We start from the raw sequence: 25,102 nt of genomic DNA on the forward strand, positions 1-25,102 counted from the left end.
TGGGTACATTGTAGTGTAAATAAAGACAAGAGACGGTTCTGAGAAGTCCTTTATTTAAAATCTTCCTCGGATCTTATCACTCGGGTTTTTTTCCTCCCATCTTCTCCCTCAGGTTTTTTTTTCCTCCCATCTTCTCCCTCTGGTCTTTTTCCTCCCATCTTCTCCCTCTGGTCTTTTTCCTCCCATCTTCTCCCTCTGGTCTTTTTCCTCCCATCTTCTCCCTCTGGTCTTTTTCCTCCCATCTTCTCCCTCTGGTCTTTTTCCTCCCATCTTCTCCCTCTGGTCTTTTTCCTCCCATCTACTCCCTCTGGTCTTTTTCCTCCCATCTTCTCCCTCCGGTCTTTTTCCTCCCATCTTCTCCCTCCGGTCTTTTTCCTCCCATCTTCTCCCTCCGGTCTTTTTCCTCCCATCTTCTCCCTCCGGTCTTTTTCCTCCCATCTTCTCCCTCCGGTCTTTTTCCTCCCATCTTCTCCCTCCGGTCTTTTTCCTCCCATCTTCTCCCTCCGGTCTTTTTCCTCCCATCTTCTCCCTCCGGTCTTTTTCCTCCCATCTTCTCCCTCCGGTCTTTTTCCTCCCATCTTCTCCCTCCGGCCTTTTTCCTCCCATCTTCTCCCTCTGGCCTTTTTCCTCCCATCTTCTCCCTCCGGTCTTTTTCCTCCCATCTTCTCCCTCCGGTCTTTTTCCTCCCATCCCCTCCCTCCGGTCTTTTTCCTCCCATCCCCTCCCTCCGGTCTGTTTCCTCCCATCTTCTCCCTCCGGTCTGTTTCCTCCCATCTTCTGTGCCTCCGGTGTTCTTCCTCCCATCTTCTGTGTGTCTGGGGGCAGGAAGCGGATAAATCCACTTTAAAATGCATCTTCCCATGTGTAATACATCTTCCCATGTGTAATATAAGAACATAACATGTTTAGCTAGTATAACAATTTTCACCCTAATCAACTCTGCCAAACCACTGTTCAGGTTAGACAATATCTTAACTTGATCTTACAGATGATAAAGCTAGCCACAAGTTGAGTGGTGATAGCCTGTTAACATATTTCTCAGACACTTGGGTCTGCTTCATTAAACATACTGGAGACACATGCAGTATATGTTGCCATGTTCTAAGGAGTGTATAGTAATGGAAGACTACGGGGAACCTAAAACGCAATACCCCACCGCATCACACATATCCGAACTCTGAATATACAGAAATATAGATGGTGGATATGCCAGTACTATCTCATAGGGACTAGGATGCCCCCCCCTAGTGGCCACAATAGTAAGATAAAACCTTTAATTGCAAAGTACCACAGGGACTTAAAGGGCCCTCGGGTTACCAACATCAGAACAGCAGATTATGGTCTTTATTTCAGTGATTTCTAAACTGCAGGCCTTTGTTAAGCACTTGGGGCATTATTCCTCCCATTGACATAAACCCTGGTGTATAATTCTTCCCACTGGCCCAAAGGATGGGGGACTATTTTTCTTGCTAATATGAACTAAAGGATGATTCTCCTTATTTTACAAAATTGAAATACATATGTTCATTGTTTTCACGTGCTAAAAGACGTCTTTTCATCCAGTGTTATAATGCTTATAGTACAAACAATCCCCTACTTCCTCGTATAGCATTACTGATTTCTAGGCCAGCTTCCTACTCATTGAACTGAGGTGACAATGACATTGCTGAATAATAATTGATCTGGCTGAAGCCAGAGAGTTGATATGGGAAGCCACCAAGCTAAGCCAGGAAGATTAATTGCTGAACTAAGAAATTAGTACATCACCTATTTGTAGGGGCATAAAGTAGATCTTTCAGTAGATAAAGGCATGAACATATATGCATTTCAGTTGTTTAGATATTTGCTTGTAATTTTACCTTAATTTCCAATAATTTTTATTAAGGTTTTATGAGAAAATAAACAAAATTTACAACAGTGCAAAGTGTGCCCACAGGGCTCGGTCAAACATAGCGAAAACGGTTTAGCAATTGCAAGACATGGATTAGAGAAATACAAATATATATATTGCAAAGTATAAAAAATATCAATTAACCAAAGTAATCCATAGAACGGTAAGTAATTTTACCTTAAAGCGGAACTATACTCACCTTCTTCCAGAGACACTGTGTCCTGGAGCTCCCCACTTGCCGCTGACATCTTTGAGCAACAGACTTCCATGTATAAATCAACAGTCCCTTTCATTGGTTGGGCCATTATTACGTCACTCCCACACGTGTGCAGGAGTTCAGTCAGCTTTGACATTGCTGAATTTCTACAGTGAGCTGCATGTGTACAGCTTACTGTACAGGGGTGGACAGGCAGCTAAGTAACTTAATGCAAAAGAGACAACACATGCCTCTTCCTCATTAAAATTCCTGCCTGTTCGCCTCTGGTTTTTTTTTTTTTTTTTTTTCTTCACATAAAGTTCCACTTTAAGAACTGCACTGAAAAAAAATCAGCTGTAAATCCTTGCATTTTCTGCCCTGTAACTTGATATAAAATGGACTTGTAACTGGTCTCCTTTCTTTAAGGTACAAGCTTCTTCATGTTCTGGAGTTTGATGCAAATCGTCGACGCATGAGTGTCATTGTACAGAGTCCCTCTGGTAAGGTTCCAGATTTGCATGTGATTTCACACTGTTGACATGTTCACATTTGTATAAAACAGAGACTCTAAGTGCTTTCTTTTTCTTTTGCTTAGGGGACAACATTCTTTTTACCAAAGGGGCTGAGTCTGCTATTCTTCCAAATGCCAAAAGTGGAGAAATAGAGAGAACGAGACTACATGTAGATGAGTTTGCCTTGGTAAGTTCTGTTTTTGGCCTAGATTATCAGTAATAATCCTCTGTGTGTTAAATAAAAAAAAAAAAAAAATATATATATATATATATATATATATATATATATATATATTTATATTTATTTATGAAATATTTGCAGTGGTTTTAGATACTACAGATTTGTAAATATTGGGAAGATATTTTTTTTTTTTTTTATAATTAAGCTCACTCACAACATACACATAAGAGCCCTTTCACACTAAGGCGCTTCTAAACTGCCAGTAAAACAGTGCTTTCCATTCATTTTAATGGAGAGGGGCATTTTTGAGGTGCTTTTTTTTAACGCTCCAAAGATTCTGCTTGCAGGATTTCTTTCACCGCCATGCCAGCGTACCACCCCAGTGTAAAAACATTTATTGCTTTTAATGGGAATAGGTTTTCGTGAGCTTTTAGTGCCAAAGCGCTTAAAGTGCCTCCAGTGTGAAAGTCATGGGTGACTGGGTTTAGGATCCAAAGAGCTCCCTGGGGGGCAGAAATGACTTTTAAAGTGGTTGTAAAGTTTATAGAGGCAGATTTTTTTTCTTTTCACATGGAATTCTTTCCTTTTTTTTATTTTGTTCCTGTGAGCGCTACTATCCAGTGCTGGACTGGGCGACGAACTGGATAATATAGATCCTTAGGGTCCCCCCCCCCCCCCCCCCAGTCCGAGCCAGCGAGCGTACGCAGCCCGCAGCTCCGCAATAAATTGGCTGCCACATAGCCCCACTGGACGGTGGCTGGCCTGCGAGTTGAACATCTCACGAGGGCGCATATGAACTGGCTTCAGCCAGAGTCGCAGCTTTTCCTCCTGACCAACAGCACCCACATTACGATGGAGTGGTGTCCTGTCCAGAGCGGTGCCCACCCTGTTCCTGGTGTGGTAAGTAGCTGTCCCACTACCCCTGGAGGGTTTTTGGGGTGGAAGTGGGCCCCTCCCTGGGATAGTCGGACCCTTGGATTCCCATCCTTCCCCAGCCCCTCTGGAATTTCAGTCACTGTGCTTTTTTTGGGCCCCCCTCCCCTCCCTGGGTGAGATCATGAGCTGGCTGTTGCCAGATGCTTTTAATGGGGACTGATTGAAGTTGCTGCTGACTGGGTTTTCCTGGGGCGCAACAGGGGGTTGAGCAGGGTTCCCTGTCAACCTGGGGGATGGTGACTAGGGCAGGGATGTCCTCTGGGCTCTCTGCGGTGGTTGTTTGGCGGATGCAAGATGGGGGAAGGGAGCAGATGTTTTAACATTCGCCAGTATGCATCTCACACGGCTTGATCCGGACAAAAATTTAGACCGCGGCTTTGCGGCCTACTCGCTGGAAACTGTGAGGCGGGGCCCTTGTGAGGGTGGCTGATGACACTGACTCCTGTTTGGGTGGTCAGCTCCACTGGCGCTGGCGGCTGGGCGCCTTTAAAAATTTAGGTTGCGGCCTACTGGGCCATACGGCCAAGTGTGTGTAGCTGAAGCCCCCACTCTTCTTTTGGGCACCTGCCGGGCTGAGGATCTGTGCAATCGCAGCTGGGCCTCCACAAAAATTTAGGCCGCAGCTTAGCACATCCCTTGGAAGGTGGTGCTGTGGGGGCACTTCATTTTTTTTAATGACAGCCTTGCCGCCATTATAGTGTGGGACACCTGCCTTGTAGTGAGGGTACCCTACCTGCGCTTCCGCGACACGTAGGGCGGCATTCTGTTAAGGAAGCTATGTCCTATCATGTCCTCTATGGAGGGCGACCCTCTTGTTTTTTTTTGCGTGGTCCATTGTGGGCCCTTGGCCGGCGTTCTCTTTGTGGGATCGCAGTCGGGGGCCTCCCCTGATTATGTTATTCCGGGTGAGCTTAGTATAGAGCAACCCTACTGGGTCTACCTCTACGCACCCCGTGTGCTCAGAGAGTGAGGATGATTCCTCTGCTCCTCTAGCCGCGCTTAAATAGGCGCTGGTGGTTAAATATACACTAGTGCGTGAAAGTTTAAAAATGGAGGTTGCGGCTGATGCTGCGTCTGAGGCACCGGTTCCTTTTGGCACGCACAGGCCCTCCAAAGCTGCAAGGGTGTTCCTCTTTCCGCTTAACTTGACAATATTGTCACAAAACAGTGGGGTTGTCCAAAACACAGTGGTTGCTAAGCGTTTTTGAGGCCGGTAATTACTATTGCCCTGGTGTCCCAAACTCTGACTGAGTGGGCTAAGTTTTTACGCCGGGACCTGGAGGAAAAGCAGCTCCCCGCTGCCTTGGTGGAGCTGGCGGATCAGTTGGTCCAAGGGCTACAGTTTGTCTGTGACGCCTCTTTGGTCTCAAAACAAGGGATCCAAGCCCTTTCGGGCCTCAGCTGAGAGTTCCAAAAAGTCCTGGTCCAGCAAACTACGAGAGGTGCTGCCAGACCTGTGGACAAAATTCCTCCGCATGAAGGGGCGCCCTCACCCATATCTGGGGTGGGAGGAAGTCTTCTCTGCCTTCCAGGTTCCGTGGACCTCCCTGATCCAGGACAAGTGGGTCCACAAAGTAATTCACTCCGGCTACCAGATCGAGTTTCGATTAAAATATTCCGGAAACTCTGGTTCTTCCCTTACAACCTGCGCTTATCCCCAGATCGCTTAAAGTATCTCTATGGGGAGGTGCAAGAGTGTTACTTTAAGGGTTGATTGTTCTGGCTCCAAATTTAGAATGTTTTCATGGTTTTTACTCAAACCTGTTTACAGTTCCCAGGAAGGAGGGCAAGGTGCGCCCAATACTTGACCTCAAGATGCTAAACCGCGTTGTGCGGGTACAGAAGTTCCGCATGGAGTCCATGCACACGGTGGTGGTGTCCCTACATCAGGGGGATTTCCTCGACTCCATCAACATCAAGGATGCGTTTTCTTCAGCTTTACCGTGGGCAAGGTGCAATATCAATTTGTGGCGTTACCCCTTGGTCTCGCTTCTGCTCCTCGGGTCTTCACGAAAGTGTTGTCCCCCGTCTAGCATTACTGCGTCAATGGGGGATCGCGATACTGGGGTACCTGGGCAATCACCTTTTATGAGCAGAGTCTTCGTCTGCTTTGTTGGACAGCTTGGAGACTACTCTGCAAACACTGAGAGAGTTTGGTTGGATTCAGAATCTTCAGAAGTCTGCCCTGGTTTCTTCCACAAGCCTAGTCTATCTGGGTCTGACTCTGGACTCGTCCTCAGCCAGTGTTTCTTCCTCTGGAAAAACTTCAAAAGTTGCAGGAGATAATTCAGCATTTGCTGACCAGCAGACGGTCGTCTCTTCAGACTTGTGTGCACGTGTCCGGGTGGAGAGGCGTTCTCGGCACAGATTGTGCTCAGGGGGTCTGGTCTCAGAGTCCAGACTACCGATCAATGTACTGGAGTTCCGAGCAATCAGATTTTGGATCATCGGACAAGTCCTCTCCAGGGATGTCCGTCCGATGCAGATTCAGTCAGAAAATGCCACTGCCGTGGCCTATGTCCATCACCAAGGGTGCACAAGAAGTGTCCTGGCAGCTCGGGCAGTAGCCAGCATTCTAAGGTGGGCAGAGAGATTAGTTCCAGCCCTCTCTGCTGTGCACATTTCAGGGGTGGAAAATTGACAAGTGGACTATCTCAGTTGACAGTCGTTAAACCGGGGAGAATAGTCTCTTCATCCGGCGGTGTTTCATCAGTTGCGTCTCCGGTGGGCTACTCCAGAGGTGGATCTGTTGGCCTCTTGCCTCAACAGGAAGGTTCAGAGGTTTGTGGCACGGTCTCTGGAAATCCTCTATCTGTCGTTCGATAATCTGATTTATTCCTTTCCTCCTCTCCAGCTTCTGCCGAGACTACTACGGAGGGTGGAGGCTGAAGGAATTTTGGTCATCATAGTGGCTCCAGACTGGCCTCTCCGGTCTTGGTATGGCTGGTCGCCGATGCTCCTTGGAGACTCCCTCTCGGAAGATCTGCTGTCCCAAGGGCCAATCTTCCATCCTGCTTTACAGTCACTGGCATTGACAGCTTGGTTGTTGAAAGCCAGGTACTGAAGGACAGAGGGTTGTCTGACTCTGTGATTCCTACGCTGTTTAAAGCTAGAAAATCTACTTCTAGGAAGATTTACCATCATATATGGAAGACGTACATTGCGTGGTGTGAATCCTCCAAGGTTCACTCTCATTCCTTTTCGGTGGCTCGGGTGTTGGCTTTCCTCCGAGGGTTTGTGCAGCGTCTGGCCTTGAGTACCATCGAGAGCCAGGTCTCGGCCTTGGGGATTTTCTTTCAACGCCCTTTGGCCACACACACATCTTGGTGCGTACTTTCCTCCAGGGCGTGGGACACTTGGTTCCTCCAGTGCGGTCTCCATTGCCGCCTTGGGACCTCAATTTGGTGTCGTCAGTTCTCCAGAAGCCTCTCTTTGAAAATATTTGGGAGATTCCCCTGCTTACGTTGTCTCAGAAGGTGGCCTTTTTGTTGGCTATTACTTCGGCGTGCAGGGTGTCTGAACTGGCGGCATTGTCTTGTCGTTTACCTTACCTGGTGGTTCACAGGGATAAGGTGGTTCTGCGTCCAGGTCTGTCATTCCTTCCGAAGGGTGTCTCTGACTTTCTTCTGAATGAAGACATTGTGCTGCTGTCCCTGTGTCCCAAGCCTAAGCATCCTAAGGAAGTTGCTTGGCACTCCCTGGATGTGGTTTGAGCAATAAGGGTGTATCTGGCAGCTACGGAGTCTTTTAGGAAATCTGACTCGCTATTTGTCCTCACAAGGGACTGGCTGCTTCTGCTACGACCGTTTCCAGATGGATCAGACACTGTGGTTCAGGTTTATTCTACTAAGGGTCAGGCTCCTCAGAGGAACGCCAATTATTGATAGAATAAGAACTAGCGGTTAGAAAATAGATAAAAGATGGCAAGTGGAATATTGAGATCCCTATGGTCCTCATGAAAAGCCAATTTAAAGAGAAAAAGGAGAATTTTTTTTTTTTTTTTTTTTTGTGTTTTGGGGGAAAAGGGGAAAGAGGGAAATGGGAAGAAAAGGGTGATTTGAGAACGGCTATAATATAATTAGGGAATGTTTTCTGTTATGTTTTTGGAAGTTAAAAATGTAATGAATAACATGTATATGTAACCGAACTTGAATAAATAAAGATAAAATTTGAAAGGCTCCTCCTTTCCCTGTCAAGGCGCACGCTACTCGGGCACTTAGTGCCTTTGGGGCCTTTCGTCAGGCGTCAGTGATGCAGGTTTGCAGATGGCTACCTGGTCGTTCTCACACACATTAACAAAGTTTTATAAAGTGGATGTGTTGGCATCTGCAGATGCTTCTTTTGTCCGCAATGTTTTGCAGGCTGCTGTTTAGAGGACTTGTCCTCTTTTGAGGGTGTTTTTTTTTTTTTTTCAGGTGAGCTCCAGTTGACAGTTGAGCTCCAAGTTACCTGGGTGGCTATATTTGGCCTTGGGGAAATTTGTTTTCTCTTTCGTCCACCAACGGACGTAGCTGCTGATTTAAATCAGACTGATGGGTAATAAGCCCCTCCCACTAGGAGTGACGCGGTAGAGCCAAAGGCTTTGACACGCCCAGGGGGTTGGGTCCTTGGGTTATTACACCTGGCTTCACCGTTGCATCTTCAATTTTAGCTGCCTGGTCTTAGGAGTGGCCAAACGAATACCTGGTGGGACCTTTTTGTCCTAGCTCTGTTTTAAACGTCTTAAAAGAGAACCTTTTTTATTTTATTTTTTGTTGCTGCTGACTCCAGTTCCTGTGGAATGCCGGCTGGGTTTCGAACTGGCTATATGAGAGCCTTACGGTCTCCCAGTTTGTGCCAGCGAGCGCTTGCAGACCGTAGCTCCGCGCTGGGTCTCCATAGCGACTATAGTCCCACGGACAGGGACTGGCCTGCGGATGAAACACCCAGCCGGGATGCACACACCTAGCATGCCAGCATCGCAGCGTGCCCCTTGGCCGACAGCGCCCACACTGCGGTGTGAGGCAGCCTGTCAGGATGGACGCCCACCCTCTGCAGCGTGGTGTGGTAAGTACAGTCCCCCCGTCTGGTTAGACGATTCCTCCGCTTCGCGGTGGGCAAGGACCGTTTTCAATTTGTGGCGTTACCGTTTGGTCTCACCTCTGCTCCCAGGGGCTTCACCAAGGTGTTAGCCCCTGTCCTGGCTCTGCTACAACAGAGAGGAATAGCGATTCTGGGGTACCTGGACGATAATGTTCTCTGAGCGGACTCGTCTGTGACATTGGAACGGGATTTGGAGGTGACCATTCACACTGAAGCAGTTTGATTGGAATCTCAACCTTCAGATATCTGCCTTGGTTCCAACAACCAGACTAGAGTATCTGGAGATGATCCTAGATTCAGCTTCGGCAAAGGTATTTATACCTCCTGTGACGTTACAGAAGTTAAGGGAAGCAATTCTGTCGCTGCTTGCTTGCGACCTGGTGGCTCTTATGTCATCTATGCAGGTGCTGGGCCTGATGGTGTCCTCCTTCAAGGCCGTACCATATGCTCAGGCCCACACGAGACTTTTGCAACAGGAGATGCTTGTCAAATGGGACAAGGATCCTCTATCCCTGGACAGTCTGATTCATTTGAGTTGCAGATCCAAGGACTCCCTGAATTGGTGGCTCAGCTCTCCGGATCTTCTCCACGGGAAATCCTTCCTTCCAGTATTCTGGATGGTGGTGATGACAGATGCCTGTCTGACTGGTTGGGGGGGGGGTCCCTGAATGTACCCCGCATGGGTTGGTGGTGCCTTGGCATCACTTTCGGCGGATGTATGCCTTTCCTCCGATTCAACGGTTGTCCAGGTTCCTTCGCAGATTGGCGTCGGAACGGATGTTAGTCATTCTCGTGGCCACGGACTGGCCTCGACTTCTGTCGCGAGGACTGATCTTCCATCCGGCTTTACAGTTACTGGCTTTAACGGCATGGCTGTTAAGCCGGGTCTTGAGGTATAGAGGTCTTCCACATGCGGTTATACCTACCTTGTTAGAGGCTCGAAAAGCGACTTCTAGGAAGTTTTATCACCGCACCTGGTAAGCATATATGGCTTGGTGCGAAGCGCATGGTTTTCATCCTCGCTCCTTCTCGGTGGCGAAGGTTTTGGTCTTCCTGCAGAAGGGCGTGAATCAGTGTCTGGCGCTGACTACGGTCAAGGGTCAGTTGGCCATCTTTTTTTCGACGACCTTTGGCGTCGCATTCCTTGGTCCGCACCTTCATTCAAGGGGTGCGGCATTTGGCTCTCCCAAGGAGAGCTCCCTTACCTCTCTGGGATCTGAATTTGGTTTTTTCTGTGTTAGAACAACCTCCCTGTGAGAACATCCGAGAGATTCCTCTGTCTGTGTTGTCCCAAAACGTTGCCTTTTTGGTGGCCATCACGTCGGCTCGCAGAGTGTATGAGTTGGCGGCCTTGTCCTGCCGCTCTCCTTCTCTGGTATTTCATAGAGATGAGATGGTTCTGCGACCGAACCAGTCTTTTCTTCCCAAGGTGGTTTCTTCGTTCCACCTCACTGAAGCTGTCGTGTTGCCTTTGCTGTGTGCGCGGCCCAAGCATCCTAAGGGATTTGCCTTGCGTTCCCTGGATGTGGCCTGGGCGGTCAAGATTTACCTGTCCACCACAGAGTCTGTTCGACAGTCTGCTGATTCTCTATTTGTTCTTCCTGAGGGACCTCGGAAGGGATCGGCCGCCTCCACGGCGACCTTTTCTAAGTGGATCAGACAGACGATTGTTCAGGCCTATGCCATTAAGGGTAGGATTTCTCCTTTTCCGGTAAAAAGGTCGTCCGTGCACGCTGTCACAAAGTTTTTGCGATCTTGATGTTTTTGGCATCTTCGGATGTTTCTTTTAGCCGCACCTTTGAGTGCGGCGGTTGTTTTCAGGGGACATTATTTTTACTGTCCCTCCTTCTTGGGGTTTTTTTTTTTTTTTTTTTTTTTTTTTTCTGGGTTTGTTTCCAGTTTTTTTCCTGTGGGCTCAGGTTACTGGCCCGGCTGTTTGCGTTACCTTCTGAGTTGGTTGCATTGTTTTCCCACCCCTCATACCTGCACTGCTTTGGGACGTCCCATTAGTGAATGCTAATGCCATCGGGCGGCGACTGTCAGACGTAAGAGAAAATATCATTTTTGTAAGAACTTACCGTAAAATTATTTTCCCTAAGTCCTCTGACAGTTGCCGCCCCCACCCCTCTGGTTTTGGATCTGGGGATTGTTGCTTTCCTGTACTGCTTGCTACAAACTAAGGTAATATCAGATTGGGTTCAGGATAATGGCTGAAGGATGCCCCCCTAGTGGCGTGCTGAGGTATAACGTTTTTTTTTTTTGTATTAACCTGATAATCAATTATCTGCCTAGTCTTGCTCCTGCAGAGAGGGTGCCATTACCCATTAGTGAAGGCTAATACCATCAGGCTGCGACTGTCAAGAGGACTCAGAGAAAAGAATTTTACGGTAAGTGCTTACAAAAATTCAATTTTTTTCCTGCTGTTCCCATCCCTCATGTTTGACACTGCTTTGGGACATCCCTACGGTCAAGAAGATGAAGAGCTGTGTCTGTCCATGAACTAAAGAGAAGATGGGATATTTGTCTTACCGTAAAATCCATTTCTCTGATGTTCGTTGACGGAAACAGCACCCGCCCCTCGATGGAGTTGGGTTTTTCCCTTCTGACACTGCTTGTTACAAAACTCAATACCTATAGCAGGAAGTGGGAGTATTACCCCCCAAGGACTGCCCCATAGGAGTGTTCAATATTTTTCTCTGCCTAGTGTCCTGTTCCTGTAGGGGGCAGTATAACCCTACAGGCAAGAAGAAGAGCTGTGTCCGTCTATGAACATCAGAGAAATTGATTTTGCAGTAAGACAAAAATCCAATTTTTTTCTCCATTGATGTGTGGCTTCGGTTTACATCACGTGATTAGCTGTAATTTCCTGATGGCTGAATTGCCCTTTACTCTTATCTATGGTTAACAGAGTCCCAAGGACTCTGTAATCACAGAGCGTGCCGCCCGCGTGCCTCGGGGCGTTCGGGAAACGCGAGAACTGGAATTTTTGACCTGCACTGTGGCAGTCTTTGGGCTATAGCACAAACATGAAGTGGTTAAAGTGATGTCTTCTTTTTTTTTTTTTTTTTTTTTTTTTTTTTAACAAACATGTTCTACTTGCCTCCTCTGTGCTGTTGGTGTTGCACAGAGCAGCGTGGATCCCCTCTTGTCCCTCTTTGCTGCTTCTAGCCCCTCCCTCATGTTAATTGCCCCCACAACAAGCAGCTTTTTTGCAGTAGCGTTTTTTCCGTGTTTTTTTTTCTTTAGCTTTCTCTATCATTCATTGACAGACGCAGCTCCATTTTTTTCTTAACCATTGGGTTATGCTGCCCCCTACAGGAGTAGGACACTAGGCAGGAAAAAGCTTGTTTTTATATTTTAAAGGGAACCTTTGTTACAATTTAAATTTTTTTAGCTAGTTCTGTTCCGAAGAGAACTGCAATCAACAGCCGGACAGGCTTTCGGACTGGATATCCTAGATCCTTAAGGTCTCCCAGTCCGGCCAGCGGGCGTGTGCAGGTTATAGCCCAGCGATAGGCCTCGCCACGACAGAGCCCCTATGGACGGGGACTGGCCCGCGAGTGAAACACCTAGCCAGGGCGCACAGGACCTGGTTCGGCCTGAGTGGCAGCACCTCCACCCCGTGTGGAGCGGTAGTCTGTCCGGAGTGGTGCCCACCTGATTGTCGTTGGTAAGGTGATTCGTGTCCCCCTATAGCTCTGGAGGTCTAGGGGCGGGCTTTGGCCCCTCCATGGGAAGATCGGACCCTCGGGTACCCCCCTATTCCCCTTGGCCTCTCTGTATGTACCAGGCTCCCCCAGGGCCTTTCTTCCCACCATCATAGAAGTCCCTACCTCAGTCAGCGACGGTGCAGGGTGAGCTGATGCCGCTATCGCGGATCTGCCACTAGATCGTTGGACCTCTAGGGGTTCTGGAGACCACATGGCACGCCAAGAGGGCTGCCATCTTCTTGTAGAATCATTCAGCTCCATTTTTCAAAAGTTCCCTTGGAAATTCATAGGTGGCCATTTTGTTGTGGTTTTCAAATAGGGATGCATTGGGCGGCCGTTTTCTCAGAGTCCGTGAACGCTGGACAGCAGGGAGCAGCAAGGCCTTTACTCTAGTGATGAGCCAGGTACTTCCTCTTCCTGTGAAGATCGTTTCTCTGCACAGTCAGCCCGATCCTATTCTCCTCCATATCGAGTGGTGGTATGTCTATTGGGGTCCCTATAGGTCTCTCTCTCTCTGCGCTATCTACAGTGCTAGTGGCTAGGACTTATAGTACCACTGGTGCAGTGGTGTAGGTCCGTTTTTATGCAGTTTTCTTAAAGTGACACTGTGCTATTCCAGAGTTCATATGGAGCAATAGGAACAAGTTTCACCTACAGATCCCCTCCTTGTGGTTGCGGGGACCTCCGGGTCGCAACCCCTGTCTGCCTTAACGGCGGTTTTGGAAAACCTGGTGTCAAAAGTGGATTTGGTTTTAAATAAATACCACTAGTAAAAAGTGCCCTATGCCCTTCCCTGCCTCTCCTGTATCCTCAGATTCTTAGGTAGATATGGCCGCCGCGGACGCAGGTTACCCTGAGGGTTCTGTGTCATCGCACTCGGATGGCGAGGATGACATATCCTCATCTGCAGCCACACAGGAAAACCCACTGGTGGAGGCACTTATAGTGTCAGTGCGGGAAACTCTAAAAATGGCGGATGATTCTGCAGCATCAGGGACGCAGGTGTCTTTTGGCATACGAAAATCCCTAAACTCTGTGTGTATATGTATGTATATGTGTATATATATATATGTATGTATATATATATATATATATATATATATATATATAGTAAAACTGCAGGAAAGGCCACTGGGGGGGGCAAACTAATGTGAATTTATTTTGTAATGTATCAGTGTGTTTGGTGTGTTTTAATTTGCCGCCGGTTCCACCCACCTGTGAGCGTCACATCGCAGGAGACGGAAGCCGGGGCACAGAGCATCGGGAGGAAGACCCGGCCGCCGCACACTGCCGGGATACTTCGCTGGGGACAAGGTGAGTACCCTCTCTTACAGGATCCAGCGATCTTTCTAGCGGTACCCTGAGTGTGGCTCGGGGGTTACCGCTTTTGGCACTGAAATTTAACCCCAAGCCACACTCAGGAATACCGCTGGGGAGGTTAAAGACCCTGTGAATGGAAGGATTGAGTCTCTGTCCCGCCACTTACATGTGATAGAGGGCTCAATACTTAAACCGATCTTCGTGATCACTCTGGTGTCCCAAACCATAACGGAATGAGCAAAGTTACTAAAAAGTGACCTGGAAACAGAACAGCTCCGTCCGGGCCTGGCAGAGCTAACGGACCAAATGGTCCAAGCCCTACTAATTATCCACTTTAAGACCAGAGGATTTTCCTGCTTAATGACCAGGCCACTTTTTTCAACTTGGCAGTGCGTGAATTTAACTGACAATTGCGCGGTCATGCAATGCTGTATCCAAACTAAATTTACGTCCTTTTTTTCCCGCAAACAGAGCTTTCTTTTGGCGGTATTTGATCACCTCTGCGCTTTTTATTTTTTGTGGTATTGATAAAAAAAGAGCGAAAATTTTGGAAAAATTTACATTTTCTACTTTGACAGTTAAAAAATATCCAATATATTCAACTTTTGTCCTATATATAGGCCAAAATGTATTTAGCTACATGTCTTTGACAAAAAAATTCTCAATGAGCGTATTTTTAACCACTTTAAGACCAGACGATTTTACCCCCTTCCTGACCAGGCCATATTTTGCCATTCGGCACTGCGTTACTTTAACCGACAATTGCACGGTCGTGCGACGCTGTACCCAAATGATTTACGTCTCCCCCCCCCAACTCACAAATAGAGCTTTTCTTTTGGTGGTATTTGATTATATCTGATATATAACATTCCCCCAAAAAATTTGCTAATTTAACATTTTAGGCCAATTTGTTTTCTGCTACATATTTTTGGTAAAAAAAAAAATCGCAATAAGCGTATTTTGATTGGTATGCGCAAAAGTTACTAACTACGGGAAAGATTTGTCATTTTTATTTATTTTTTTTGCTAGTTATGGCGGTGAGCTGCGATTTTTTGCGGGACTGTGACATTGCGGCGGACAGATCGGACCCCTAACTGACATTTTTGACACTTTTGGGGGGACCAGTGACATTACTACAGTAATCGGTGCTAAAAATATGCACTGTTACTGTAATAATGACACTGGCAGGGAAGGGGTTAACACTGTTGGTGATCAAGGGGTTAAATGTGTGCCTCATGCTTACTGACGTGTGTGAGGGGAGGGGTTTCTGTGACAGACAGAGATCGCAGGTTCAGCTATGCTGAATCCTGTGATCTGTCCCAGTCTGTCACAGAGAAGATCCGCTTGCTTTGTTTACACAATTGGGCGGATTTTCTCACTCTTTCCCCAGCGATCGGGGAAGAGAGACGGCGATCGCCGTCTCTCCCCCTCCTGCCAGACTCCTGCTGTTTCTAAACACAGCGGGAGCGAGTCGAGACAGGGAGGACCCTTGCTGCAGTAGCAGCAACGTGAGCAGTCTTAAGGCCCGTACACACGTACCGATCGTCGGCATACAAACGTCGGTGGACGAAGGATCTGCCGATTGTACGCGTGTTAGTATGGTGCCTCCGACAGATGTCTGCGCACAATCCGCGGACAAAAGTCTTTCTTGCAAACATGAAAATTTTTGTATGCCGACACCAGAACGGACGATTGTTCGCCTGTCAGTACACAATTCGGCCGACAGACCGCAGATTTGCAAGACTGGGCATGCTCAGAAAATAGAAAACACAGGGAAAGTTAACCATTACATGACATCACTTCTGCAGTCGGCGGACAAAATTCTTGTGCTGTCCTTGTGCTGTCTTTGCACTTTTCAGCAGACACCGACATCCCGGGGAGAAAAGAGGAACATTTGTAAGCCGACCATCGGTACGTGTGTACGGGGCTTTAGTGGTTAAATGTAATGTGTCACTAGAAAACACTTGCCATCATTACCTGCAACGCAAATGTTTGAAATTTTTTTGGTGATGGTCAGTTCACTGGATTATACTGCTTTGATGTTCGTTTTGATTCTGGAGTGAAATTATGTGCCCAGGTTTCATCACATGTAATGATGTGATCCAGAAAATCCTAGCCTTCCCTGTCAAAGGTTACTTCAACGCAGTGCAGACTTCAGCTCTCTGTCCCGGTCAAAAGTGGAAAGATGTTTCGGTCCAGGACCAGTCGTGTCACGCGCTGAACCTGCACAGGAATTTCTGCTGTGGGATGGTAACCACTACGCCCGGGATTGTCAATGATGGTTGTACGACCATCTTTGAAACGTTTACACCATTAAAACCTCTTACTGTGGCTGAGTTTCTCATCACCGTACTGTGCTTGAAATCTTCAGTAGAAATCCATGGGTTTTATGCCTTTGTTCACAAGAAACGTCATCACCACACGCTGTTCCGTGCATTCACTAACACTGTTTTCTGCCATCTTAACGGTCTCTGGACTGGCCTGTGACATGTGTGCCACCTATCAGTAATAGGACACACTACTGCGTGTAGTATGGCCATGCTAGCATCCCTTTTTATACCTGTAAAATTAAGTCCCAGGTTGACTTGAATGCCCCCCGTATATGACATAGCTGCTTTATATGCCAAAAGGATTTGTTTCTGGCTTTCCAGTGCTGAGAACACAGTCCTGCCACGCAGCATAGCCCTGTGTGACAGAACAGGGGGCCTAGTTTTTAATTTCCACTGCTCTTGTTCCTTCTGCAGCCTGTGAGTGTACAGTGAAGGAGAAGCAGCTCATCTGTCATTCTGCGCCCCCCCCCCCCCCCCCAGCTTGTTCCCTGCACTGCAGCATAAATGCTTGGCTTCTGGAGCTGCTCCACCCTCTCCCAGTCTGAGTTGTGCTGTTGTATGGTGATTGCAGGAGGCTTATACTAGGTCAAATACAGGTACTGACATTACTTGTGTTTAATAAAAGACATATTATAGTGTAATCTAGATTACAGAGCTGCATTAATTTGTGTCTACTATGTCTGTCTAATGTTCAGCTTTAAGGCTAGGTCAGATTCACTTTAGTATACTGCATCAGTTACAGTGGGATTTAAGGAATTGCTTGCTATTGCTCTATTACTATTTGCATGCTTGGTTAGGTTTAAATGTTTAGTAATAATGTGCTTTCAATACTTGTCTTTACTGAACCAGAAAGGACTGCGGACATTATGTGTAGGCTACAGAAGGTTCACAGCAGAAGAATACCAAGATATTGATCAGAAGCTTAATCAAGCTCGTACTGCGTTACAGCAGAGGGAGGAGCGCCTGGCTGATGTATTCAGTTACATTGAGAGAGACCTGGAGCTGCTGGGAGCAACTGGTGTTGAAGACAAGTGAGATCATTACCTTCCTGTTAACAGCCATAGCAATTTAGGCCAGGGTTTCTCAACTTTTTTCAGGCATGGCACCCTTTAAAAGTATTTTCAATTTCAAGAAACCCCGGTGTAAGGGCTCGCTCACATGTGAGGTTGGAGGTATAACAACGTGGTTGGGGCCACATTTTTAACACCCCTCAACCGCTTCCCCTTTACCTGCAGAGGCAGTGGCTGAGATTTTACACATGCCACGGGTGCAATGCTTTGCTTCATGGCCATGGAAAGAATTATACCCTCTGTTGCGTTTGGCGGGCAGTACCACCCCCCCCCCACGCTACCAATTCAAGTGAATGGGATCCCACTGCAGCCGCCCTCCAAATGCATGCATTGCATGTAGTTTTGGCACAGTGCCGCATTTAAGGTGTTAAAACAGGTGGTGAGGAAAACGATCTCCTTACCACCTGTCAAATGCTCCTGAAAGAAGATTTAAGCATGGATCAAAGCATAAACAAGCCCTAAAAAGCAGGTCCTCTTGGCTGACTTCCACTTTTAAATTTGCATTTGGCACCTGTACTTGGGGTGAATTTATTCAGGACTGCATGGTAAGGAGAGACTCAGGAAGATGCTAACCCCATCCATGGCTCTGTACATTATTGTTGCCCTGGTTAAGCTCCCACTCTGTTAACATACAGTTGGACACCTCTCTTCCTCCTCTTTGTACCCGTTAAAAAGTGGAGACAGAGAAGTGCCAAACTCTATGTTGCCAGAGTAGCAGCTTGATCAGGGCAACCGTATACCTTTCTCAACCAGGATGCTGTGTAACCCCTTAGGAAATCAGACAGCACCCCAGGGTGCTGTGGCACGCAAGTTGAGAAAGGCTGGTGTAGACAAATGCAGAACTAATAGATTTAAAATATTAGTCGAGAGGTGAAGCATTGTCTGGTGTTTGGAGATCAATGAGAGGTCAGTCGATTGCAACAAATAGAATGCAGTAAAACTGGAATTCAACAAGGGCGACAAAATACATAAATAAGGCAGCTTGCTCTAAAGTGTTCCTGGTCTCTCCAGTATGAAAACCACGGCATTTGTAAACGGCATGACAGCAATTATGGGTTAAAACAACATGGTTGTCAGAAAAGTACACATTTCATGCTGTACAGTGGGTACGGAAAGTATTCAGACCCCCTTAAATTTTTCACTCTTTGTTATATTGCAGCCATTTGCTAAAATCATTTAAGTTCATTCTTCTTCCTCATGAATGTACACATAGCACCCCATACTGACAGAAAAACACAGAATTGTTGACATTGTTGCAGATTTATTAAAAAAGAAAAACTGAAATATCACATGGTCCTAAGTATTCAGACCCTTTGCTCAGTATTTAGTAGAAGCCCCCTTTTGATCTAATACAGCCAGGAGTCTTTTTGGGAAAGATGAAACAAGTCTTTCACACCTGGATTTGGGGATCCTCTGCCATTCCTCCTTGCAGATCCTCTCCAGTTCTGTCAGGTTGGATGGTAAACGTTGGTGGACAGCCATTTTTAGGTCTCTCCAGAGATGCTCAATTGGGTTTAAGTCAGGGCTCTGGCTGGACCATTCAAGAACAGTCACGGAGTTGTTGTGAAGCCACTCCTTCGTTATTTTAGCTGTGTGCTTAGGGTCATTGTCTTGTTGTTAGGTAAACCTTCGGCCCAGTCTGAGGTCCAGAGCACTCTGGAGAAGGTTTTTGTCCAGGATATCCCTGTACTTGGCCGCATTCATCTTTCCCTCGATTGCAACCAGTCGTCCTGTCCCTGTAGCTGAAAAACACCCTCACAGCATGATGCTGCCACCACCATGCTTCACTGTTGGGACTGTATTGGACAGGTGATGAGCAGTGCCTGGTTTTCTCCACACATACCGCTTAGAATTAAGGCCAAAAAGTTCTATTTTGGTCTCATCAGACCAGAGAATCTTATTTCTCACCATCTTGGAGTCCTTCAGGTGTTTTTTAGCAAACTCCATGCGGGCTTTCATGTGTCTTACACGGAGGAGAGGCTTCCGTCGGGCCACTCTGCCATAAAGCCCCGACTGGTGGAGGGCTGCAGTGATGGTTGACTTTCTACAACTTTCTCCCATCTCCTGACTGCATCTCTGGAGCTCAGCCACAGTGATCTTTTGGGTTCTTCTTTACCTCTCTCACCAAGGCTCTTCTCCCCCGATAGCTCAGTTTGGCCGGACGGCCAGCTCTAGGAAGGGTTCTGGTCGTCCCAAATGTCTTCCATTTGAGGATTATGGAGGCCACTGTGCTTTTAGGAACCTTAAGTGCAGCAGAAATCTTTTTGTAACCTTGGCCAGATCTGTGCCTTGCCACAATTCTGTCTCTGAGCTCTTCAGGCAGTTCCTTTGACCTCATGATTCTCATTTGCTCTGACATGCATTGTGATCTGGAAGGTCTTATATAGACAGGTGTGTGGCTTTCCTAATCAAGTCTAATCAGTATAATCAAACACAGCTGGACTCAAATGAAGGTGTAGAACCATCTCAAGGATGATCAGAAGAAATGGAAAGCACCTGAGTTAAATATGAGTGTCGCAGCAAAGGGTCTGAATACTTAGGACCATGTGATATTTCAGTTTTTCTTTTTTAATAAATCCGCAACAATGTGAACAATTCTGTGTTTTTCCGTCAATATGGGGAGCTGTGTGTACATTCATGAGGAAGAAGAATGAACTTAAATGATTTTAGCAAATGGCTGCAATATAACAAAGAGTGAAAAATTTAAGGGGGTCTGAATACTTTCCGTACCCACTGTATATAGCCACATAGAAAAAACTGCAAGGCCTCAAGTACTCTGCTCTATTCCATGTCCGCAGTAAACAGAGATAACTCTGCCTTTAGCATGCTCCTTGTTTATATACTAATAACTTGATAAGTGATCCTAAGGGAGTACAACTGTGGTAAGAAACACAGCAGCCTCTTGTAGTAGATTGTACAAAACCACAAGTAGATAGATGTATTGTCTGGCACTTAAGCCTCATTTAAACAGCTGTAAAAAAAAAAAAAACACAATTACAAACTTTTTTTTTTTTTTATTTACACCTCTAAATTCATTATTTTCATTGACGACACACAGGTGCGTAAACATTTACTGAATTCAAATTTGTAATAAAATCTGCTTCTGTGGACATGCGTATTCACATATGCCATTGAGGAAAAAAAGGAACAATTTTAAAGGTATTAAAAAAACTGATCTATTTACTAATCATTTGTATATAGTGTTGGAAATGGAAATGTGTTCCAAGCTCAGGTGAGAGAAAATCGGGTTGGGTCAAGCATTCATCCTTCATTTTTCCTGTTTGTGACCAGAAACGTCACCTCTGCAAACTGTCTGCATCCAGGGCTGGTCAGAGTCCCTAATTTTATGTAACTGCATAAGTGGTTTGTATGCAAACAATGACGGGGCATGTCATTGAATGTACAGGCTGCTAGCCGCAGCTGTTCGCGCCCAAAGTCACTGAAGCCACCCCAGATTGTTCGTCTAAAAGAGCCACTAATCAGCTAACATGGCTGCCCCTTTTACATTTGTAATTACAAACTACATCAAAAAATGGGCTTGGCTTACGGTGTGAGAAACCCACAAACCATACACCAAAATAGACTGCAGTTGTGATCTGCAGCGAATGTCGGATAGGTTTACAACACTCCAAATGCAGGTTACAAACAGTGCGTTTGACTTCATCACATTGCATGATATGAATATACCATTAGGACCAAGGGTCATGAAGGTTGGAGTCCAGCATCCCTAAATAATATCTTAAAATAATTGTAGTAGCAGACATGGGACTTTTGAGGCACATTTTTGTACTTTAAAATGTTAAAATCTACAGCTATTTCATAAAAACATTCACGTTACAATATGTAATCAAAAATGTCCAAAATGTTCAATATGGTAAGTCTTGACTTTTCCACTTGCTCAGGAGCCAATGATAAACAATCTTTACAACCTACATTCTAAATAGAACAATTATTTATTATCATACATGATTTATGCAAAGTTCATATTCGCATCACCACCCACTGAATAGTAAATAATAAAAAAATTTCCAATGTTTCCATCACTGAAGTCATCCCCCTGAGTTTCTGCGTTTGTGACACAGGCAACTAAGGCTCTTGAGAGGGTGGATCTCCCTCCTATGGAGAATGGGAATCTGAGTAGGGCACAGCGACCGGCATTGGAGAATCTTAAAAGAATCAGTCTATAGTTATTAAACCAGCCGACAAAGGGGGAAGCGTGGTAGTGATGGATTCCGACCGAGACGGGATGTGTAAAAACATTCTGTGTAACAGGAAATGGTACAATATCTGTAAATCCAAATTTGGCAAGCTAATTGCAAAAGCTTATAATGCCGTTATCCTTGATAAGGAAACCTATGAATATCTAACTGCAAAACATCTCAAAGTACCAGTCTTTTATTCCTTGCCAAAAAGTGCTATAGACCCCCAAGGACGCCCAATCATTTCAGGAATTGGAGTGTATTCTTAACCAGCCAGTAGGTTCGTTGATTTTTTTTTTCTTTCTTAATGCCACATATCTTGCCTCTGATTTCCTACGCACCCTAGAGAAAACGCCTATACCTGAGGGAGCCAGTCTTGTCACAATAATGTGGAGAAACTTTACTCCAGCATCCCGCATGTTGCAGATTATTAGCTCCTTCCTTCATGCCACACATAGATCTTATTGGCCATTAACCAATTCATTTTGACTATGTTGAGACACATTCTTCATAGTAATGTGTTCCTCTGTGTGCTCCCACTACCTCCAGGTTCAGGGTGTGGCAATGGGGACCTCCTGTGCCCTATCTTATACCAACCTTTACCTGGGGCAGTGGGCGCATCCGCTTTTTACCAGGGAGGACTTGTCGATGTACCTGTGCTACATTTTGTCATGGCACAGGTATGTTGATGATATTCTCATGGTTAGGACAGGCTCTAAAGCTGAATTGAGGACATTTCTTGACAAATTAGAGGCCAACACTTTCAATCTCCATTTTACACACTCCTGGATCTTAACATGTCCATTGAAAGGGATGGTCATCTTCACACATCCCTTTTTTAGGAAAGAAACATCACTATTCTGAGTGCAGATCACAATCCTTGTGCACATCAGCTTTTGGAACTCTTGTACAACCCTAAAAAATCTGATTCGGTGGTAAAAGACAGTTAGGTTTGTCACTACATAGTTACATCACCACCATGTCATTAGAGAGGCATTTTCTAAACTTTGGTGTCCTCTAAGTACAGACAATAATATAGGCGAATGTGAAACAGTCCCCTAAAATAGTATACAGATGTAAAAGTTTACTGAGGGACAGTTTGGTGTCAAGCTATCCTTTTGAGGGATGAACAGAAGAGGAAGGCCCATTCGTATCAACAGGGTTGCGAGCCACAATGTTGTCAATTCATTCTATTTTTTATTGGTGTCAAAATTAAGCATTTATTGTAAACACCACACACACAGTGCATTTTGAGTGTGCCTGATTGGGGGGGGGGGATCTCTGTCGCTTAGATGTCGCTGTGTTCGGCTTCTCTCCCATATGCCCCACAGTGTGCCATCTGAGCATGCACAGGCCGCTTGGACTCCTCGGTGGCCATCTTTGGAGTGGTCAGAGTGCCCATGGCATTCAGCCAGCTAAGGGCGCCATGTGCAGCATATTAGGGGGACCCTATATATGCGGAGCTGTGCCCAATCAGTGGTCTCTTCTCCTCCCTACTCCTTCCAGGGAATTGCTGTGAAAAAAAGACAAGCTGCACAAGGTATTTTGCTGACAGTTTGGCTATTAATGGGGATGGCTCATGTGTGAGGGATGTTTCACTCACTATGTGCGTTCCTGTGTCCTTAAGCAGCTCTAGTGAGATGTAAGCAGTCCATCTATCACACAGTTATCTTGGGACACACCAGCATGGAATTTGTTGTGGAGTTTTTGAGGTTTTGTCTTTGGTTTAAAAGGTATGCTCAAATTTAATGGTTGTTGCCTCTAAGTAAATACTAATACATATGATAATTATGACACAGTATACCTTTGTTTGTAGATCCCATATACGGGACTTGCATATTCTGCCTTTTAGGATATTGGATGAGTTGATATCTTGCTCTCAACACATTCCTGCCTATGATTAGCAATATAGCATGTCAGGTAACTATAGGTTTTTTTTCACTCCTCCTCTTAAACCAGAGTTTAGGCACCTTTTAAGTGGATGTTCTCTCATGTTATCATGTCTTAAGTTATTTAACCAGGCTGCAACATTTTTTATGAAGTGGGAATCATCCAGATGTGATTGACCAAACAGTGTAGGCACTCTGCCACACTGTTAAGGTAATATATCGGTGCATGTTTTCAGTATGCCTTTTGAGTCAGATATATATTAGTGCCTTGCAAAAGTATTCACCCAAACCCCCCACCCTTGGTATTTTCTGTGTTTTGTTGCCTCACAACCTGGAATTAACATGGATTGTTTGATCCCCTTCTGACTCTCCCAGTAGGGGTCTGAGGGTATATCTGGGCACACTTTTGGTGATTCTTTTACTATGCAGTGGGTGGTGATGGGAATAGGAACTTTGTGTAAATCATGTATGATAATTGTTTTATTTAGATTGTATTCTGTACAGATTGTTTATCATTGGCTCCTAAGGAAACAAAGTCCAGAAAACACCTCAAGCCTTATGATCATCAAATGCGGACAGAACTTACCATATTGACAGTTTTGCCCTTTTTTGATTATATATTGTAACGTGAATGTTTTTATATGTGAAGCAATAAGTCTTTTTTATGTACAAAAATGTTGTGCCTCAAAAGTCCCATCTTTGCTAAATGTACCGTTCTTTACATTAGGTGATACATTTTTATGTCTGACAAAAAACAACAAACGTTCTTAGGCTAGCAGTGCAGATACTGTTTTTTTTTTTTTTAAGTGTTATATGCAACCATTTTAATAAAAAAAAAATGTTTTTGGCTTTCTGTATTGTTTTTTTTTTTAGGCTGCAGGACAAAGTCCAGGAAACGATTGAAGCTCTCCGGCTTGCAGGGATAAAAGTGTGGGTGCTAACAGGAGACAAACATGAGACAGCTGTTAGTGTAAGCTTATCTTGTGGACATTTTCATAGAACAATGAATATTCTTGAACTTGTACAGCAAAAGTCAGACCGCGAGTGTGCGGAGCAGCTACGACAGCTTGCCAGGCGGTAAGTTAATAAATACAGTGTGCTGTAATCGTGAGCAAAATTGAGGTTTAGTTGGAGCTGTAGTTTTTATCCACTAAAATTAAAGGGCTCGTTCAGATTGCTATAGTTTGTGTCCTATTTCTTCTCCAGAAAAAAATATTAGCCTCTTTAGCGCAAGTGAGTGAATTCAGCCCACAATCTAACTTATACAAAAACTGTGTTGAAGGAGTTTAGAAGCGTAAAAAACTTTTTGGGTCTTTATTGTCTATGCCACTGCTGTGGCGTTTCGTCTTCTTTGTCTCGATAACCATATAAAAAAAGAAAGATTGTAAATCCAAAATGTTAAAGTTGTTTGCAGGACAGGAATGAAAATCTTCCAGTGGGGACAAATGTGCTGTTGACAGCTAAGATTTCTTTGCACTTCACTGAAAGGAAGTAAAGTGAAACCTCCCCAATGGAGCAAAACAAAAACCCATTCCTAAAAGGTGTTTTAAACATTCCTTACTCTATCCAAAACTTAAAAACAGAGAATTGGCTTTAGATGTACTTTGATGGGAAACTGTAGTGTATTTCCAGTGGGATATATTGAGTTAGGGTAAAAAGTAATTTTGATATGACTTTCACATTTTAGATTCCTGTTGTTTCATATGTTCAGGCTTGTGTTTAATACAGGAATTGGTAGATGTTTTTGTGTAATAGTCTGTTTATCAAGTCAAATCAGCTTTACCTA

General features: G+C 45.4%; 1 protein-coding gene across 4 annotated transcripts in view; it reads left to right on the forward strand.

Moving 5' to 3' along the window:
* Positions 1 to 25,102, forward strand: part of ATP11B (ATPase phospholipid transporting 11B (putative)) — a 358,393-nt gene that overhangs the window by 190,764 nt on the left and 142,527 nt on the right. For all 4 annotated transcript variants that reach the window (XM_082249614.1, XM_082249613.1, XM_082249612.1 and 1 more), the window contains exons 16-19: positions 2,514 to 2,587; positions 2,683 to 2,786; positions 17,008 to 17,189; positions 24,190 to 24,393. In XM_082249614.1, coding sequence (XP_082105740.1) covers positions 2,514 to 2,587; positions 2,683 to 2,786; positions 17,008 to 17,189; positions 24,190 to 24,393 — 564 coding nt within the window. The remainder of the gene's footprint in view (positions 1 to 2,513; positions 2,588 to 2,682; positions 2,787 to 17,007; positions 17,190 to 24,189; positions 24,394 to 25,102) is intronic.

The sequence above is a fragment of the Pelophylax lessonae genome, assembly GCF_965119305.1.
Source record: "Pelophylax lessonae genome assembly, chromosome: 3".
NCBI classification, from domain to species: domain Eukaryota; kingdom Metazoa; phylum Chordata; class Amphibia; order Anura; family Ranidae; genus Pelophylax; species Pelophylax lessonae.